At 52.6% G+C, this 18,559-nt stretch overlaps 7 protein-coding genes across 7 annotated transcripts; 3 read left to right on the top strand and 4 right to left on the bottom strand.

Annotated features, from left to right (window-relative positions):
- Window positions 1-31: 31 nt before the first annotated feature.
- On the bottom strand, window positions 32-868 carry HET-Q1 (Gasdermin-like protein HET-Q1; the record flags this gene model as incomplete). Its single annotated transcript, XM_062893926.1, has 1 exon — window positions 32-868. One exon carries the CDS (start codon window positions 866-868, stop codon window positions 32-34), a length of 837 nt encoding a protein of 278 aa, XP_062739779.1.
- A 791-nt stretch (window positions 869-1,659) lies between these two features.
- KTI12 (kti12, chromatin associated) lies at window positions 1,660-2,802 on the bottom strand (the record flags this gene model as incomplete). The annotated part of the gene is made up of 2 exons (XM_062893925.1): window positions 2,690-2,802; window positions 1,660-2,628 (listed from the first exon to the last, which is right to left on the bottom strand). Exons 1-2 carry the CDS (start codon window positions 2,693-2,695, stop codon window positions 1,660-1,662), a joined length of 975 nt encoding a protein of 324 aa, XP_062739778.1. The 5' UTR covers window positions 2,696-2,802.
- Window positions 2,803-3,727: 925 nt separating this feature from the next.
- QC762_710760 (uncharacterized protein) lies at window positions 3,728-4,318 on the top strand (the record flags this gene model as incomplete). The annotated part of the gene is made up of 1 exon (XM_062893924.1): window positions 3,728-4,318. The coding sequence occupies one exon, from the start codon at window positions 3,728-3,730 to the stop codon at window positions 4,316-4,318; it is 591 nt and encodes a 196-aa protein (XP_062739777.1).
- Window positions 4,319-4,931: 613 nt separating this feature from the next.
- On the bottom strand, window positions 4,932-7,272 carry QC762_710750 (uncharacterized protein; the record flags this gene model as incomplete). The annotated part of the gene is made up of 2 exons (XM_062893923.1): window positions 6,218-7,272; window positions 4,932-5,930 (listed from the first exon to the last, which is right to left on the bottom strand). Exons 1-2 carry the CDS (start codon window positions 6,296-6,298, stop codon window positions 4,932-4,934), a joined length of 1,080 nt encoding a protein of 359 aa, XP_062739776.1. The 5' UTR covers window positions 6,299-7,272.
- Window positions 7,273-7,551: 279 nt separating this feature from the next.
- Window positions 7,552-11,903, top strand: QC762_710740 (uncharacterized protein; the record flags this gene model as incomplete). The annotated part of the gene is made up of 2 exons (XM_062893922.1): window positions 7,552-9,788; window positions 9,924-11,903. The coding sequence occupies exons 1-2, from the start codon at window positions 9,729-9,731 to the stop codon at window positions 11,901-11,903; spliced, it is 2,040 nt and encodes a 679-aa protein (XP_062739775.1). The 5' UTR covers window positions 7,552-9,728.
- A 284-nt stretch (window positions 11,904-12,187) lies between these two features.
- cyp8 (cyclophilin peptidyl-prolyl cis-trans isomerase Cyp8) lies at window positions 12,188-13,938 on the bottom strand (the record flags this gene model as incomplete). Its single annotated transcript, XM_062893921.1, has 2 exons — window positions 12,188-12,454; window positions 12,481-13,938. The coding sequence occupies 2 exons, from the start codon at window positions 13,936-13,938 to the stop codon at window positions 12,188-12,190; spliced, it is 1,725 nt and encodes a 574-aa protein (XP_062739774.1).
- A 156-nt stretch (window positions 13,939-14,094) lies between these two features.
- PTM1 (Membrane protein ptm1) lies at window positions 14,095-16,512 on the top strand. Its single transcript, XM_062893920.1, has 4 exons — window positions 14,095-14,583; window positions 14,648-15,281; window positions 15,332-15,574; window positions 15,627-16,512. The coding sequence occupies exons 1-4, from the start codon at window positions 14,509-14,511 to the stop codon at window positions 16,346-16,348; spliced, it is 1,674 nt and encodes a 557-aa protein (XP_062739773.1). The 5' UTR covers window positions 14,095-14,508; the 3' UTR covers window positions 16,349-16,512.
- The last annotated feature ends 2,047 nt before the right edge of the window (window positions 16,513-18,559 follow it).

Below are 18,559 nucleotides of genomic sequence, written 5' to 3'. Positions count from 1 at the left end.
CACTATCATCACACATCGATTATAACCTTCCTCACGCCTTGGCGGCAACATCAAAACTCCCCGTCGCCCTCAGTTTAACCTCGCCCTCCTTAAACTCCTTAAACACCGGCACCACCTCACCCCCCTTCTCCACCACCGGCCCCTTTCCCCCAGCGAAGAGGACCTTCCCCGTCCAATCCCCCTTATCCTTCACCGTCCCCCTCACCCTCGAGTAACCAAACTCCCTCACCCTATAAGCAAAATCCAACCCGCCCTCCCCCCTCACCTCATTACAACTCTTATCGCTCCTCTCCCTCTCCAACCCTACCTCCACCTCCCCAATCACCTCCACCCCCACCTTCCCACTCACCCCAGCCTTCCTCGTCGCATGCCTCGTCTCTTTCATCTCCACCCTCCCAGCAGTAGCCACCCCAACAACAACAAACATCGGCTTTCCCAACCCCCTCTTCGCATAAGAAATCACATTTTTATCCTTAAGCAGCACATCCATGTAAGATTTATCCGCCCGAAAAACAGTCGCCTTGACAGTTCCCGAGATGTTAAGAGACGAGCTCACCCCCTGGGAGCGGGAGGCTTCCACCCCGCCGCCGAGGGTGAGGATGCCCTCCAATGCCGGGGCGGCTTTGGCAAGGGTGGAGTCTGACTTGCTGAGCTCAGTCTGGACAGACATTCGCACCTCTGGGGTGGCGTCGCGGAGGAGGTTGGGGGGGATGGGGGGGATGCTGTCGAGGTTGAGGGAGGATTCCAAGTCTTCTGGGTCGGTGAGGACAGACCCGAGTCGGATGAGGGTGCCTGGTTTGGAGGAGTAGCGGGGGACGACCCAGCGTTCCGAGCCGGCGAAGGCGTGTTGGGAGGTTTTGGTGGGCATGTTTAGGTTCTTCTGAAAAGAGATATTATGTTGGTGATTATGACAGAGAGGGCATACACAGTATGCTCGAGTTACCTATTATTGATAAGTTAGGTAGGAAAGAGATAAGAGAAGATGGTGCTGATGATGATGATGACTCCATAGCGCGGCAAACAACGTGGTTTGTATACTTTTCGTCTCCTTGCTTACTTGGACAGCTCATCAAGCGAGTGGTGGCCGACTCTACCCAACCCCCAGCCTGATCACCACTACATCGACCTCCCTGCCTGTGGCCCACCACCTGACTGTGGACTCAACTCCAAAAATAATCTCATTGAATATGACCGCGCTTGCCCATCGGCCATGTTGAGACATGATAACAGGAGAGGTAACACAGTAAATGGAGATGTCGTGAATGGATTCAGCCAATCAGAGCCCGGGAAGTAAAACCAACAACCGCCCAGATGGGTACTAGTCCCACCTCCATGGCACCATCCAGTGTTTGATGCGTGTCGACGGCGGCTAGTACCAGACTGTCGGGACAGCAAATCTGGATAATGCTCATACTGTGGTCAAAGGTTGAATATGGAGGGGGCCAAAAGCCTTCAGAAAGCTCGGTGAAAGAAACTTGTACTGTGGACAAAGCAGGTCTCCAGGTCCCATCACAACCCTTCGTCTTGATCGATCGCTATGCGCGCGGCTGCAATACCGAACTGGTTGTTTGATCGTTTATTTTCGGATTGAACAGGCGAAACACACACTGTCGGCCATGCAGGTCAACTCGACACACCACCATGACCTCGCGTCTCACCTCACCCATCCTTCTCAAAAGCATCATTCAGATACCCCACAAAACTCTCCCTCAACCTCCCCGCCGCCAACTTCCCGACCCCCTCCAGTCCAATCCCACCCCTATTCAACCCCACAAACGCCCTCCTATACCTCAGCAACTGCACCATCCCCAGCTTCCTCCCGGGCAACTCCAACACCAACTCCTCCCCCCCATCATCCCCCCCCTTCACCTTCGGCAACCTCACCGTCCCCCCCTCCCCCGCCTCATTTTGCTTCTCCAATATCCTCTTCACAATATCCTGCGTCTCCTTCTCCAACACATACAAATAATCCCCCCCGGGATCCTTATCCCTCTGCACGGTACTCTTATTGGGTATAACCTTCTTCTTGGCCCCCTCCCCAGCAACACTATCCCATATCTGCTCGTACACCCTCCTCGCCTGCTCCTCATCATCATCCCAAATAACCGTAAACAACGGCGAGTCCCACCTCGTCATGGGATTCGGCTCCTCATACCGAAATACCAGATTGTCCCAGTTCCCAGTTGAGTAACCTTCCAACCCACCCTCAGTCCGTAACCTCTCCTCATTAATCTCCCTCGCCTTGTCGACAGGGCATCCTATCTGTAATATCACCGACGGTGTAGCGAGGTTTTTTGCTTCACAATGGAGCTGATACCGCCACCCCTTGATGTAATTCATGCCATCGAGGATGACGATATCTTTTGGGGATAGGACTCGCTTGACGGCGGCGTAGATGGAGGCGCGGGCGTCCTTTTCGGAGGCGTTTGCGCTGCGGACGTGGGCGGGGAGGGAGGAGGGGTCGAGGTCGTAGACAGTGCGGGAGACGGACTGGGTTTCGTCTGAGATGAGGTGGAGGCGGTAGGGGGATGGGGGGTTGGAGGAGGCGATGCGCTCGGCGAGGTAGGTTTGTAGCTGGGCGGCTCGGTGGGATTTGCCTGAGGTGGGGAGGCCGGTGAGGATTATTAGCTGGTAAGAGTTGGTTAGGTGGTCTAATTGGTAATGTATTGTAAGGGGAGGGGGGGCATACAGGCATGTTTGCAATGGTTTATAAAGACAAACTGGGTCGCGCGCGTCGTGGTGGTGGTGGTGGTGGTGAGAAATGAGAACCTTGAAAACCTGGAGGGGCAGAGCTGTGTGGGGCCCATTTGATGGTACCCATCGATGAGGAAAACATGGTGGGTTAGGGTTGTTTGTGATGATAAGGGTGAACCTTGATGGCCAGCCTTCTTCCATCCAGTTCAACATCTGTTTACATAAAATCCACTCCCTGAGTACCTGACACCATCGGCTCGAAGATGAAAGCGACATGAATTTTGTTGAATATGACGCAGTTTGTGACAGCCCTTAGCTTACTCGCCTTGAGCTGGAGAGAACGGCTTCCCTCGATAGATCAGTTTCAAACCACCTGAGCGGCGTTGGTGAGCGACAACCAATGAGACGTGTGGGGCAACAAGACAAACACGCCAGACGCAAGCGCCTTCATGAGGCTGAATCGGCTGTTAAGGCCCATAATGGTCCGTTTATGTCAGCTTTCAGTCTTCAGCCCACGGTTGGAACAAGGACGGTTTGGGAGCTCCGGCCCAGCCTAGTGGTCAAGAGCTGACATGAGCTTGGTTGAAATGTCCTGCCAAGAGACAATCAAAGGAATTTGTATCCTCAGCTTCATGCTCGTCTTCTAATTATCAAGAAAAAACTTCATTCTTGAACCAAACGATCCAGTACGTATACCCATGACTGAGAGTACAACATCTGACTGTGAGCCCCTCAGCACATTCCTAGTCCGGAATGACCTCCCTCTGTATTCTTGTCCTCCCTCAGTTGTACCTAAATGTAAATAATTACTTCAAAATGGCCCTCCACCCCTCAACAGCATCTCCATCGTCGAGCTAGCAATCTACACCCCCGCCCTCCTCATCGCCATCCTCCTCTCCACCCGCCATGGCTTCCGCAAAAACCCGGCTGGTTCTACCTCATAATCTTCACCGCCCGCATCGTCGGCTCCTCCCTCAACCGAGCCACCATCGCCTTTCCCTCCAACCCCAACCTCATCGTCGCCTCTCAAGTAATGTACTCCATCGGCGTCTCCACCCTCGTCATCTGCCTCTCCAACCTTTTAGGCCGAGTCCTCCTGGGTATCCGACAACAAGGAACCCAGACGTTCATCAGCCCACGCCACCAGAGACTTGCGCAAGCGGTGATGTTGATAGGGTTGATACTTTCGATTGTAGGGCAGAGTATGATGAGTGGTGAGATTGGGGATGCGGTTAGTGGGACGACGGGACAGCAGGCGGAGGTGGTGACTGTGCCGAATGAGAGCCAGGCTGGGTTGGGGTTTGTAGTTTTGGGGACGTTGGTGACGATGGTAGAGATACGGGCGGTGGAGCCAGGGGAGAAGAGGTTGTTGTTTGGAGTTGGGCTGGCGTCGCCGTTTATGATTGTCAGGATCGTGTTCTCAGGGTTGGCTACATTTGGGACAGATCCGAGGCTCAAGAGTTATGGCGGGGTGGGGAGTTTTGTGTGGTATTTTCTCGGGATGGGAGTGATTATGGAGATGATGGTTGTGTTGATATTGGAGGGCGCTGGATTGACGTTAAACAGGCAGCCGAGTGCTGTGCCGGTTGGGAGGTGGAGAGAAGGAAAGTTTGAGGGTTATTGATGGGAAGAGGTCACGATGGATATATTTGTCGGGCTATGTGTATTAATTTCATTCTATCCCTTTGTCCATCACCTGGCATTCTGCTAAATGTCCGCTCGAATTCTTTCCTACAATATGTATGACAGAAAACTCCTTGTTATACTTGGCAACAGACTGATTTTCTTTTATCCCCTTTTCTATTCCGAACCTCCAAAGCTGGTCACTGCGATCATGACCGAAAGTAACCTTCAATAAACCAACTCGCTGATACTTGATGGGTGAATTCCCCCCAACCTGCTCCAGTATAATACAAGTCAGAGTACGAGTATCATACTCTATACCAAGGGGTAGACATGTAATTGTGAACCCGACACTAGCACGGACATCCACAGTATCCCAGCACAGGCACGCAGACATAAACGTGTGTTCAATCCGCAACTGGCAGGTCTGGGGTTCCTTTTCACCGTCAATACTATGAACAATTGGGAAAACCAGGTAACCGGAGACCTCAAGGTGTGCTCTAAAGACCCTTCCGAAATACTGTGGTCCTTTAGTTACACAGCTAACGCTTTCAATCCTCGGGATGGTATGGAAACAGTGGCCGAGCTTCTCCAGCTTATAATATAAGGACGGTTCAATAGCACTGGTCACAGGACCACGAAGGTGCGCGGTAAGGAGTGGAGAGTCTGTTTCCCGGAGTGTTCACCTTCCAGCCTAACTGCCCTTCAAGATTCTCTCTCCACATGCCTGCAAGATACGTGCGAGCTGGTTTGTCTCGTAGAAATGCCTTGGCTAGGCCCGCCAAAGCAGGTAGCTTGTCCTCGTCATAGGTCAAGCTACAGTTTGAGTAGATCGCGACAACTGATTTCCAACCATCCAGAAACACATCATATTCTTTCCCAACATGGTTTACCGCAGGCGTCGACGAAGATAAGGAGGCAGACGATTCCGCGTCGTGGTCCGCAGTCACTTCCAGTCTGTTCCTCATTCCTTGATATTGGATTGACCCTTTTGTGCTCTTCTGGGACAGAAGAGTCGTATAGAAAGGAGCTGCTTCGCACTGGGTCTCTTTGCGACATTCCCACAACATCTGGCTGTCTGCAAAATGAAGAACCCGTGGCGACATGATTCGCTCCTGGAATGCCCAGCCTCTTGACTGTAATGGCCCACTGGAAATACACCTTTCTGCGAAGCCTGGATCGAAAACATGATAATCATGATTGTCGCGACATGGATGTCCGCTAGGAGCCTTGATCTGTCGAGTGAATGGTACGGGGTCTCTCTTCCGAAACAAGCCATCTTCTGGACTTGTAGAGGCGGTAGCTGCAATTGTGCAAAGCGAATTCGCGTAAACCTTCCACATGGCGGCACCTTCGTGCTCCCAGTCTTCAGTAGAGTCCTGGATGATGCAGAGGGCATCGATCCACATGTAACGAACGCCGAATGCCCGGGCAAGCACAATCAGATCCTGAAATGTTCGAGGAAGCTCACTGATCGGCAGTCCCTGGCGGAAGAAGTCTAAGGTTGAAGATAAAAGCATGACCCGTTGAATCTTTACCCCCACATGTAGCTCAGAGTAATGTACTGGGCTCGGGCGTCCACCCCGTCCTCTCCGGTTAACACGAGTCTCAAGCTTCCAGTCGCTTCGGGTCCGATATCCAGAAGCCGCGAAGGAAGGTTAGCTGTATTGTGACCCGAGGGTTCCAGTGTTGATGCGCATTCCTTATGAGATGTTTGACAATGTCTAAGCCAATGAATGGCCAGGCGCATGGTTGGACTTGTCCCCATTGATGTATCATTGTCCCGCGATATATCACGGTGCATGTGATGAGCCCGCAAATTATCTGTGTGTAGTTTGCTGAACTCAGCATATTAACAAGCTTTCCGATGAGTAGTGTCTGGTAACGAACGGGGTCTTACCAAAGTATGGGACCAAAGTGAGGCTGGTGAAGGTGTATTCATGCTCGTTCCGGTATGTAGCAATGAAAATGTGCTTGCCATGTTTGATCCAATCTTTTGGTCCACTGGTGATTGTAGATGATGTAGTGTCAGGAAACTGGCAGTCTGGTTCTACCCCTGACTTTTGTTTCCCTTTCTGAGCCCATGAAGTCTGACGTCTTGCATGGCAATGCAGCAGATCGCGCAGCCGTTTTGCACGGCGTCTCGAAAGGACAGCTGATCATGGTGGCATAATCTAAACGTCCCATATCCCTTCACCCTAAGGTCCATAGGGTGAGGAGGATAAATGAGGCTGGTGCAAGCTGAGCGAAGGGTTGTAGGGGACGTAGAAATCGGCCTACTACCCTCAACTTCTTCCACTCGTGGACTGCACCGCTGTCTCTTTCTTTGCATCATATTCATTACCTTCTTCATAGTTCTCCGCAATGTTTGTATTTGAAAGTAAATTCAGAAGCCTTCAGGAGTAAACGAGGTTTTCATGAATGACGTCCGTGGAAAGATCGGTGTAACGCCTGGGGGGGCCTTGTTGCTGCCTCACTCTACCAGGCTGATTCGTCGGCCTGCGATAATATTGATGCGGGTTGCTGGCTTGGCCAATCGGGCGGAGATGATGGCAGCTCTTTGGCTGCGTGACCGGACGCGTGACAACCACTGTACGGATTATTTGATGTCCATCAGCAAGAAGGCTCATGGGTAAGTCGATGACGAACATGAATGCAGCATTTTGCCCAAGTGCCCAGCTTGGAGGGTATCCCCCAAACGTAAGGTAGCTACTGTGAGCCGATGAAAATTTCAGGTGTTTGATTCAAAGATCCAACGTCCCACTGCCGGTGCTCATATGATGGGCGTTGTTGGTTGTGGTTGGTAGGTATAGCCCGCAGCCTTGTCTGCGGTGTGCCTAGGAGCCTCAAAGCCCCGGGAACTCAAGGATAAGCTCGGGCGGGGTAAGCCGCCTCGATCAAGAGGTTGTAGAGCAAGATCTTGAATATGGATTCGTGTGACGATCAGCCTTATTTGATATCGCAATTTTCGCGTATCCTGGCCTATGAGTTCATGTTGGACAATCGAGAGCTGTGGTGGTTGTGGTACTTTACTGTGCAGTACAGGAAGTCAATCCAAATTGTCTCATTGGACAGAAGGGGTTAGGTGGGTAATGGGGTTCATCCGAAGTGGGGGAAACGGGTCCCGAACCGATTTGGGATCCGGGCTCGGCCCGATAATGCCAAGAATATCATTGAACCCCACGCAAACACTGATTGATCACTGATTTTCATCCTACACTCCTCAACCACTGTTCTACATACAGTCCACTGGCTTCAAAACAATCGACTCTGACTGCCGATATATGCGACACATGACTACAAGAAGCCACAATGTGATTCAAGATGCTAGACACCAGTGTGTCGACAAAATATTGAAACACCGCCACAAGTGCCACTTCCTCACAAGCGCCGGCAGTGGTAGAGAAAGTTCCACAGCGTACCAATAGCACAGCGGCCCGACAACTCTCCTGACTTTCGGGAATCCCATATACTGACCCATGAGTATAATCTCCATCCATCTTATGCCGCATCCATCCCCTAATTTGCGCGCTCGTAATAACTTGAGCTTACAGATGCATGGTGTTAAGCCTCTGCCTGGGGTTATGTTCGAAATACTCGACAGAATAGGAAGGCCAGAACTGACATCTGCCGGCCCCTGCATGGCGTTCTGCAGCCATAAGCTTCGTGGAATCGTGATGATGCTCTGGCAAGGGGCTATGTTTAATTGTTGTAAGAAGTGGTCAATGCATGGGCTTTTCCCCCAGCTTTGCCTGATGGAGTCTAGTGTAGGGCTGTGTGCGGGTTAGCGCCATCTGGAGGATCTGCGTGATTTGACATCTGGTGAAGGGAAGGGAAGCCCTTCTGCGCCTCTTGGATATTTTGTCCAGATTCGGCCACTAACAACCTCTGCTGCGAGAAAGTCTCTCGCCTCAAGATGATTCCATCTTTGGGACGTTACACCGAGACGCTATTCGCCAAAGACCGACCTGCCTTCGGGCGTCTGCAGTTGCTACACACACACACACACATACACACACACACAGAGCATCTCCATCCGGTGCCCGGTGCTCAATGACGTTCGTGGGGGGACCAATGTCACATGCTGACCGAACACAACTCCCCGCTCGGTCCTGAAGATGTCTTCAACAACGATGATCCCCGATATACCGTGTGAAGACAAGTCTGCCAGCCATATGCCCTTCCATCCGGCGAATCAGTCATAATATAAAACAGCATCGTGCCATGGTACGTGTCGACGCTTTGTCTAGGCAGAGGCAGCCGTATCCACCCCCTCGCTAGCTAGCTCGACGTCGTTTAAGTATGGGCGGTGACGGCATCACAGCATCTCAAACGCCCCAAAACGTCTTCCGGACTAGCAATTCCGCACACTCTCGACATTTTCCATCCCGTATTCCGCACTTGGCGGCACATAAGTGAGCAGCCACGCCGGCGAGAGAATGTTTCTAGAAGGGCTCTCCAGACCCAGCATGCAGCCATCGCCAGCCATGGGCGCCATGCCACCCATAGCGAGCTCTTCCCCTTCTCGCTTGAGGTGATCTCGTTGACGAATCAGATCTCGCGGGGACCTTTTTAAGATTCGAGCCCCGGTCTCGTCTGGGAGCGCCGCCAAGCCTGATCATGTCCCCTTCTGCTGGGAGAACGCCTTCGCACAGGTGTCCCAACTAGGAAAGACCCCTGTCATCTTCGTCTCTGCTCCACACCAGCACCGGCCAATGGTTAGATGGTGACAACACCATCGAGAATCGAGGGTTCAGACACATTGGTGAAGGTCTCGCTTCACGACAGCAACACGCCCAGTTGCCCCGAGCGCCAAGGTACCCGTCTAACTAGAGGCTGTGGTGCCGCTGTCAGGGGCTGTGTGGGCAATATCATGTCGTGGGCAGCGGGGGCTGCTTGGCGTTTTCTCCAGCTTCATCACATTTGCAGCCAGTTGCAGCCCATAGCCCTATGAAAATCAACCCATGAACCGAGGAATTGACTCAAGGGTTCCGCGGGAGACACGATACAACTCTGGTCAACCTCAACCGCCCCGGACTTGAACCTGCGGCCTCCTGTGCACCTCCTCCATCCTCCACACCCCAACTCTGCTTATTATAAGACCTCAGCCGGACAGGCTCCTTCCTAGGCATTCTCCCCACACCTCGGCCGCCACTCAAACACAGCATTCTCGTTCTCATTCGACATCCTCAACGACTGCCTTGTGCCTCCTTCCGGATAGCGTCAGCTCCCTCCCGGTGAGCAGCCATAGCAGACGGCCACTGAGACGGACGACCGACCCCAGCTCGGGAGCTAACTTGAGGCTCTTTGGTCGATGCCAGCGGCGAGTGAGACTGTGCCGTCAGACGCGTTGTGTTGAACCCGGGACTTGTACCGTGTTTGGCATCAACCAGCCAGTTCCAATCTTCAAAATGGTCTATTGTGGGAAGCCAAGTAAAGGATGCTCCAACTGTCGTGATCGAAAGATTCGCGTGAGTAGCCATTTCCTTCAGCCTATTTGCCACCGATCCCACTCAAGGGTGCTTGTATAATCAGCAGACAATCCATCGCGACTCCATCTTCTGCCCTCACTATCAAGCCACCGTCCTGGCTAACATAGCGCCCAGTGTGATCAGAGAGCACCAGGATGCGGCCAGTGCGAAAAGAGGCATCAGACATGCCCTGGCTATCGAAATCTAGTGGATCTCATGTTCCGCGATGAGAGCTCCCACGTCATCAAGAAGGCCAAGGCGAGGGCCCGCAAGAAGGGGAATCTGATCGTCGAGCCATCAACACCGTCTGGATCCGAGGGGAGGTTGTCAGTCACACCAGAACCTCGGGGAAAGCCATCGGTAACGATAGTAGTTCCCGCCACGCCAGCCCCAACCAGTCCCGCAGATTCGGATGCATGGGGATTCGACGACAGCCTACTGATGTCACCAGAATCGGGAAGCTGGCCAACAACACCTCCCGCCATGGCACTCTACAACATTCCGGCGGTATGCCAGGAACACGGCTTTGCCTTCTTCTTTTCACGATTTGTGACAGCACACGAAACGGCCTGTCACCAGAAATTCGACTTTGTCCGAGAAGTCTGGAAGCCCTCCCGGACCAAGCGGGAGCGGCAGGTCGACTCTGTCCTCGCCAGCTTGACAGCGGTGGGACTGATGGGCATGGCTAGTTTACAACGGAGGAACGATCTGATGGATGCTGCGAGGAAGTCGTACGGGGTAGCGTTGGGACTGACCAAGGATGCGTTGAAAGATCCGGCAGAGGCGGTCAAGGACAGCACCATGCTTTCCATCTTGATCCTCGGTGTCTTTGAAATGATGGCCGAGAGCCCAGCGCGAGCACGAACAGTCACTGCTTTCCAGGAGCATGTCAACGGTGCTGCCGCCTTGGCTAGAATACGAGGACCAGCCCAGTTCCAGACCCGAGCCGGAAGACGAATGTTTTCGATGCTCTGCCAAAGAGTTGTGATCAGCTGCGCAATGAAAGATATGCCTATGCCACAACACTTGAAGGAGCTTTGGCATGAGATGGCCAAGACTCTGGAGCCTGAGGACCCTACCAGACACCTCATGCCCCTGGTGTGGCGGGTTCTTCAACTCCGTCACGATATCAAGAATCATGTCCTTACCGATCCAGAGATCATTGTCGAGCAAATCCTCTCTATCGAGAACGACCTCGAAAAAGTGACAGACAACATGGCCCCGTCATGGCGATACCGTCAGTTCAAGGTAACCCAGCACCACGACGCCGTCTTCGAGGGCTACTGCCACCTATACCCCTCCCTCCACCACGCCAACATCTGGAATTGCATCCGGACTACCCGCATTCTGATACTGGAGACCATTCTGTCTCAAATATCCGAGGACTTTTCCTCTTTCAACCCACGTCTCAATTCGAGCCGCTACATCGAAGAGTACAACCACGCCCGCCGTAAACTCAAACGCCTCGTCTACGATATCTGCGCCTCGGTCCCCCAACACCTAGGACTAATGGACCCAGTAGACGGCTCCATCGGCTCCCAAGACGAAGACGACACCTCCGCCCGCATCGCCACCGTCGAGGTCCGCGAGACCCCCAGCCCACCAACCTCGCCTTCCTCTCGATCGTGCGACTCCACCAGCCCTTCCGAACCCCGCCGTCACCTCGCCGGCCTGACAATCCTCGACGTGACAAAAGCCCGCGACGAAGACGACGAAGCAGAGCGGTACATGCTCCTCGTATCAGCAACCAGCACCGTCGTCTGGCCGTTGTATCTGGTGGGGATGAGCACTGCTTGCACCGAAGAAATGAAACACTGGGTTGTGGGAAGACTGAGAATGGTGACGATGGAGACGGGGATCAAGCAGGCGGATGCGCTGGCTAATCTTATTGCTGATGAGGGGGGTGTTGGCGGGGTGGACTGGATTGATCCTACTTTGGAGCAGACAATGGGGGGAGATGGGCTGTTGTTGTCGCCGGATATGCTATCGCATGATGGGTGGGGGAATGGAGGGGGGTTGTATGGATTGGGGTTGTCGCCGTTGCAGGTGCCGATGGAGTATATGGGGGATGATTTTGGGGTGGGGGTTGGGGGGGGGGATTTGGTTTGGGTTTGAAGAATGGAAGGGGAAAAGATGATGAATGATACCAGACTATATGAAATTCTTGTACATTTGTTTTTTTTTTTGTATATTATTATGGCCGCTGCCGCTGATGAGAAACGCAGATGTGATGATGACCTGAAGTCATGAAATCTCGAAAGATTTATTACAAAAGCCACTTCTTGCAGTGTGACAAAAATTTTAATTTTATTGCCGCTTTTCCTGCCAACATATACACATGAATCATTCGCATTGTTCAGGTAACCCCCAAACGCCAACAATGCTTTTTCCACCCATAATCACCACCCATCAAAATTCCCAAACCCCCCTCCCCGCACCCTCGTCTTCTTCTTCACCGGTTCCTCCCAAGTATCCGTCTCCCCTTCCCCCTCCCCCTCTTGTCTCTGTCCCTTCACCTCCTTCAAATACTTGCCCACCCCCCCTTCCCACCCCCCTCCTCCCCCCCTCAACCTCTTCCCCGTCCAAGTAGTCCTATCATCCTCCGTCCCCCCCTTCCTCTCCACCTCCTTCTTCTTCTCCTCCTCCCTCTCCTTCTCCCCTTCTCCCTCAAAAACTCCTCAAAACAATCCACCAATACCACCACCTCCTTGATCTTGATATCCTCCAAAGGCCTACTATCCCCCGCCACCCTCGCCCCCTCCATTTTTGCTAGTGTCCCCTCCGAATCAACCACCCTCCCAAAAACGGTGTGCTTCCTGTCCAAATGCCTCGCCTCCCGATAGGTGATAAAAAACTGACTGCTGTTCGTGTTCTTCCCCTTATTTGCCATGCTCACCACCCCGCGTTTATCATGCTTCAACGGACCCTCCAGCTCGTCATTAAACGTCTTCTTCCATATACTCGTCCCACCTCTCCCCGTACCAGTGGGATCACCACCTTGGATCATGAAATTTTTGATGTTTCTATGAAAAAGTGTGTTATTGTAGTATCCTTTCTGGGATAAGCGCAAAAAGTTCCAGACGGCTTTGGGGGCGAATTCGGGGAGGAGTTCTAGGGTTAGGTCCCCCAAGGTGGTGGAAATGCGGACGTAGGCGGGGTGTTTACTGTTGGAGAGGCGGCGGGGTTTGAGGAGGTATTCTTCTTCTGAGAGGAGGGCTAGCGAGCCGGAAGTGGAAGGGGTGAGGCCGGTGGAGGTGAAGGAGGCGGCGGCGGCACCGGTGGTGTAGATTGCCGAGTTGGAGGGTTTTTGATTTTCTTGGATGAGGGATTGGCGCGGGGTGGTGGTGGAGGAAGAAGATTTGGTGAGGGTTTTGGAGGAGGCGGATTGGTTGATGTCTGATGCCGACTGGCGAGCCTCACGGGCGCGGGCGACGGCTTCTTTTGCGCGGAGGACTTTATCCCCTATTCTTCCCAGGGCGTCGATGTTGATGCCGCTTTCCTTGCGGGTTTCGGCTTGTTCTGGTGTGAGTGCGGCTTCCTCGCCGTCTTGAATATGTTTAAACTGGCTGAGATCACGGCTGGCGGCGTTTTGGGGGTCTTGCAAGGTGATGATGTCTTTGCGACCGAACTCGGCGTCGTCGACGAGGTCGCGCCACATTTTGGGCTTGATGTTCATCCGCTCGACGGTTTCCCACGCAAAAACGTTGGCGTAATTGCCGTGGCGGATCGCAACGATGTGGGTGTTGTCGGTGAAGACCTTGAAGGTGACGGGGTCGATGAAGTCGCCTTTGCCGTCGGTGGGGATGCCATTGCGATCGTTGCTGTCGTTGGTGTCGGCGTTGCGCGCAAAGTTGAGCTTGATCAGGTCCTTGGCGGAGAGTGGTTTGCCGTCGACGGGGTTCGTTCCTTTCTTTTCGAGCCAGGCGCTGATGACTTCGACGTCGAAGATGGTGCCGTCGGCGGTGCAAACTGGGTTCTTGAAGGGTTGGAGACTGGCGGCGCAAAAGTTGAAGGGAAGGCGCTTGAAGCTCGCATGCGCTCCAGTTCGTTGCGCGCGTGATCCTGCATTTGCGCCGACACTGGCGCCGTAGGCATCGGCGGATGACCACTCGGAATGGGTGATATATAACTTGTCCGTTCCTTTACCCATCTTTGCGACAAGTTTGGTTGGGGGGTGGTCACTGGTGATTGGGGTGTGACGTAGAGATGGCGGGACGGGAGCAAACAAAACAATTGTTGATTTCCAGAAGGTTGTCAGGCACACCTCTTATCTTATCGGCTGGCCAATTCACTAACTGAATCTGACAGGGGGCCAGGGGTTCAGCTCGCAGTTGGCGATGACGCCTCGCACGGCACAGTGTGCTGATTGGCTCCAGCTGCGTTTCATACAGTGGGTGCCCGTTGGAGCAGGGAGCTTGCGCAACGTCGACCAGCGCACCCCAGACAGTGATCAGTGCAGTAGCAGCCCATCTCCAACTTCAACCTGGCCTGCATCTTAAACTTTTTGAAAATCGACCTCTTTTTTTTCTTATCAAGACGAAACTCAAGTCTCACCCGACGAAAGCAGCCACCAGACACTGAAGCGCGAGACGGTCGAATCCATGGTGCAATTCGCCGCTTCAACTTTCTAGACCACATCGGGACACGTACGCTCGCTGTTTAACATCAACCCGAACCGACATTCGACGACAGCCAGACACACACGACATCACCACCCACCATGAGGGGTTGGGCATCCACTTTATTCCTACTGGCGTCGTCCGCATGGACTGCCAAGGCGTTGGAGATCGCATTGGTGAGCACTGTGCTCTGCCAGCTTTGTTCTCTAGCCATGAGCTAACAATGCGCCGGAATAATAGGACCAGACAGACGAAAACAGGCAACGATGTGCCGGCATGTACGATAAGCAAGCCTGGGGCGGCCCCGTCGACCCCTTTATCCTCGTCAAGTTCACCGACGTCGGCAAGGACTCGGGACCCGATCCGATCACCAGTCTCCTGATTGTGGAATGGAAGGACACAGACTACATCGGCGTGGGACAAGAGGGTGGCGGTAGGGAAGCCATCTGCCGGCCGAAGGATGTCGAGATGGGATACTGCAAGGAGGCCCAGCTGGGTGAATTCATTCTCGCGCCAAACGCTACCGAAAAGTCCGAAAACTTGATCCTCACCAAGGCCGTCCACCTCAAGAAAGCGAGCCCGATCAACTACCCCATCACCAAGACTGGTTACTACTGCGTCATTACCGATCAGTTTACTGACAATGATTACGAGGCTATCGTGGAGTTTAGAAACGCATATGGAGAGCTCCCGGCCACACAGATCCCGAAGCTGCCGTTTTATGGAGGAATAACGATCCTCTATGCGCTGGTGTTGGTGTACTGGGGCTTTCTCTACTATCAGCATCGCACCGATATCTTGGCTGTGCAGAACTATATTACAGCAATCCTCATCTTCCTCGTCGTGGAGATGTTGATGACATGGGGATTCTATGGTGAGCATGTCATGATGTTGCTGGTGGACTGTTTCACTAACGAGACCTAGACTATCTCAACAGACATGGGTCAAATCTTGGGTCCAAGATCTTGCTGGTCGTGGTTGCCGTCCTGAACGCTGCGCGCAACTCGTTTTCGTTCTTTCTGCTCCTGATCGTCTGCATGGGTTATGGTGTCGTCAAGCCCACACTCGGCAAGACCATGATCTATGTCCGCTGGCTCGCCATTGCGCACTTTGTCTTTGGCATTGTCTATGCGGTGACAAGTTTAGTCATAACACCCGATAACGCCGGTAAGCCAGGAGTCCTACCCCTTTGTCGAAGCTCACAAGCTAACCCAATTAGGCCCCTTCGTACTCCTGATTGTCTTCCCCCTGGCCGGCACTCTCACAGCCTTCTACGTCTGGACCCTCAACTCGCTCAACTTCACCCTTAAGGACCTCCGCGAGCGCAAGCAGCACGTCAAGGAGACCATGTACAAGAAGCTGTGGTGGGGCATACTGATCTCCATCATTGTCATCTTTGCCTTCTTCTTCTTCAACTCCTTCACCTTTGCCTCGGCCAGCGACCCGGATTTTGTGCCCTTCCACTGGAAGAGCAGGTGGTTCATTCTCGACGGCTGGCTTAATATTGTTTACTTTGCCGACGTGGCCTGGATCGCCTATGTCTGGAGGCCGACGGCGAACAACAAGCGCTTCGCCATGAGTGACGAGATTGCGCAGGAGGACGACGGGACGTTTGAGATTGCCAATCTTGATATTGGGAATCCGGATGAGAGCGATGATGAGGATGAGGAGCAGAGGATTGGGAAGAACCAGCAGCAGGAGAGAGGGTTTGCTGGGGCGAGTGTGGCTGGTGGTGTGTTGCATCCACCTCAGCAGAGTGGGGTTGCTTCTTCGTCTTCTGGGCAGGGGCAGCAGCAGCAGCAGAGGAAGGCCAGTCCAGAGAGGGACTCGTTTGATGGGGAGACGATTTTTGCGGTTGGGGAGGATGGGGATAAGTTTTCGAGTGATGATGAGGATGATGATAGTGAGGAGGAGGCTAAGTTGGTGAGGGGGAGGAAATAGATTATCTCTTTTGGGTAGGGGGGGGAGAGTAATGAGGAAGGGAAGGTGGTATATAATGTGGATATGAAGTAGGGAAGAAGGATGGTGGTGAAAGGGGGAGGTGGGGTAAAAGGACAACAACAACAACAACAACAACAACAACAACAACACCAACAACACCAACAGACGATGTTCTTTAGAACAGATATAACGGACGTGCTCGAAAAGGCGGCAGCTCGTCGGAATATTGAAAGTTTATTCGTGTACTTGTAGTGTTACATTTTCGCAAGGTCTGTCTTATGTGTTGACGGTGGGTAGGCATAGGCGTCGTCGCATTTTTGCATTTTTGTTTGGATTAATGGGAGATGGGAAAAAAGAGAAAGCATTCTACTACTGTTCGATGGTTTATTGGGATGTGTTTCACCACCATGATCTTTCATCTACAACAACCTCATCAACACCAGCACCCTTACACACCATATGGGTTTATAGTGTCTACTCTCATTGTAGTGAGGCCTTTTGAGATATTAGCACCGTCCAAGCCATGGAAAGCCTCCCTTGGATGCCTTTCGGCTTTGGAGCCCGGTTTAACAACGTCTACACTCATTAAAGAGAGCATTCAGCACCGTAAAAAACCATTATGCTCCGGGGGCAGCCAATTATAGGCTTGAGGCTTGAGTAGTAGCAGTAGGCGAGGGTACCAGGGCTTGTTGTTGGTGCTGCTCGAGATGTCATAAGGCAAAGAGGGCGGCGGTTGTGGCTAGTAGAACGCAAACATCTTCGTAGGCAGTCTTGACGCTCGAACGCGAGAATACAAGTTATGGCAGAGCAAGCCACATGGTCGGCATAGCCAACACAAAATTCGTAGTCAACCGCTCTGGTCAGCCAAACTGTATTTTGTCAGGACTTCGTACACCGCCTCCGATTTACCATAAATTTCCTTTTACGTTTAACATCCGACTCTGCAGCCCGAAACATACCTTGACCTGCCAAAAGATAAAGGCTTGCGAATATACCATGTCCTCCTCCATATGCGTATGGCCCTACTGGGCCCGGTTACCAGCAGAAATACGTCAACTTGTGCTGGAATCGCTTCACTAAATCACCCCATCGAAACCGATAGCAGTGGGATCCATCCAATAACCCAGCTGGCAAATCATCAAGCCTGCAAAGGATCGTTCTAAATACGCTGCTGTTAACAGAGAGTTTCAACACTTCTTTGAAGCCATCAACTTCCGCCACCTGGCGCTCTCACAGCACGACCTCCCCGACTTTGGCCGGCTTGTATCTGGCCGACGCATTTATAGATTGGGCTGCACTCGCTACCTCTGGTTGCGTGTGCTCCTGCCAACTTAGGGATGCGATGCTGCCAGAAGGACGAAGACTCAACCACCCAGGAAAACAACAACGCGACATTCACTAGGGCTCTCATTCAATTACTGGATATTCTGTCTCGGTGGAAGAGAAAAGACGCACTCGTGGAACACTAGGACCCAACAAAAGGCATGACCTTGGAGCTCTGATGCTCAGACACGTCTCTGCTGAGGCTAGATCGCGACTTATGGGTACAGAGCCGTTGTATTTGAACTTTAGGAACAGCCCGTTGCGCGGTGGCCGATGCAAGGCGATCAAGACTCCCTCGGTGTGAGATTGTCACAGGACTTACCTTCCGCCGGCAGTTTCATCGAGCAGTGAACCCATATGTTCGTTATAGGCTGCTTGGGGAGAGCTTTGTTTGTATGCAGCGCCTCAGGCTCGAGTTTTGGTGTCTCAATCTGGTGGACGGAGTTTATGATGACACGAGCAGAATTTACGGTATGTTACCTCTCCCTACTTTGGTTTCTCCCACAGCTTTAAAAGTTATGTCAACTAACGCAATTCAAAAGGCAATTCAGAGAGCTGTGCGACCTCGTCCTTTTTCAAGTCTTCAGAAGGCCCCAACAAACCCGCGTCATCAAGCTTTATTTTTATGTGGATTTTAACCTCTTGATTAACGGGTGGGATTGCTTCCATAAGCCTCCAGACGCAGTTAACATTTTCGGAGCTGCGTTGGATGTCGGGAGTTACGACCTCGAAGCCTTGGCGAGTTCGTGGGATTCGGACGCCGAGGATTTCTTTGCATCATTCGACGTTGATCTTTTTCACCACCACCGTTATGAATTTCGCCTAGAAGATGGGTTTGTGGGGTGGGAGCCTCAGTGGTCGAACCTCAAGCGTCTTGCTTTGACAACA

This window comes from Podospora pseudocomata, chromosome 7 (genome assembly GCF_035222375.1).
Source record: "Podospora pseudocomata strain CBS 415.72m chromosome 7, whole genome shotgun sequence".
In the NCBI taxonomy this organism is placed as follows: domain Eukaryota; kingdom Fungi; phylum Ascomycota; class Sordariomycetes; order Sordariales; family Podosporaceae; genus Podospora; species Podospora pseudocomata.
This window is presented reverse-complemented; position numbering and strand designations above follow the sequence as displayed.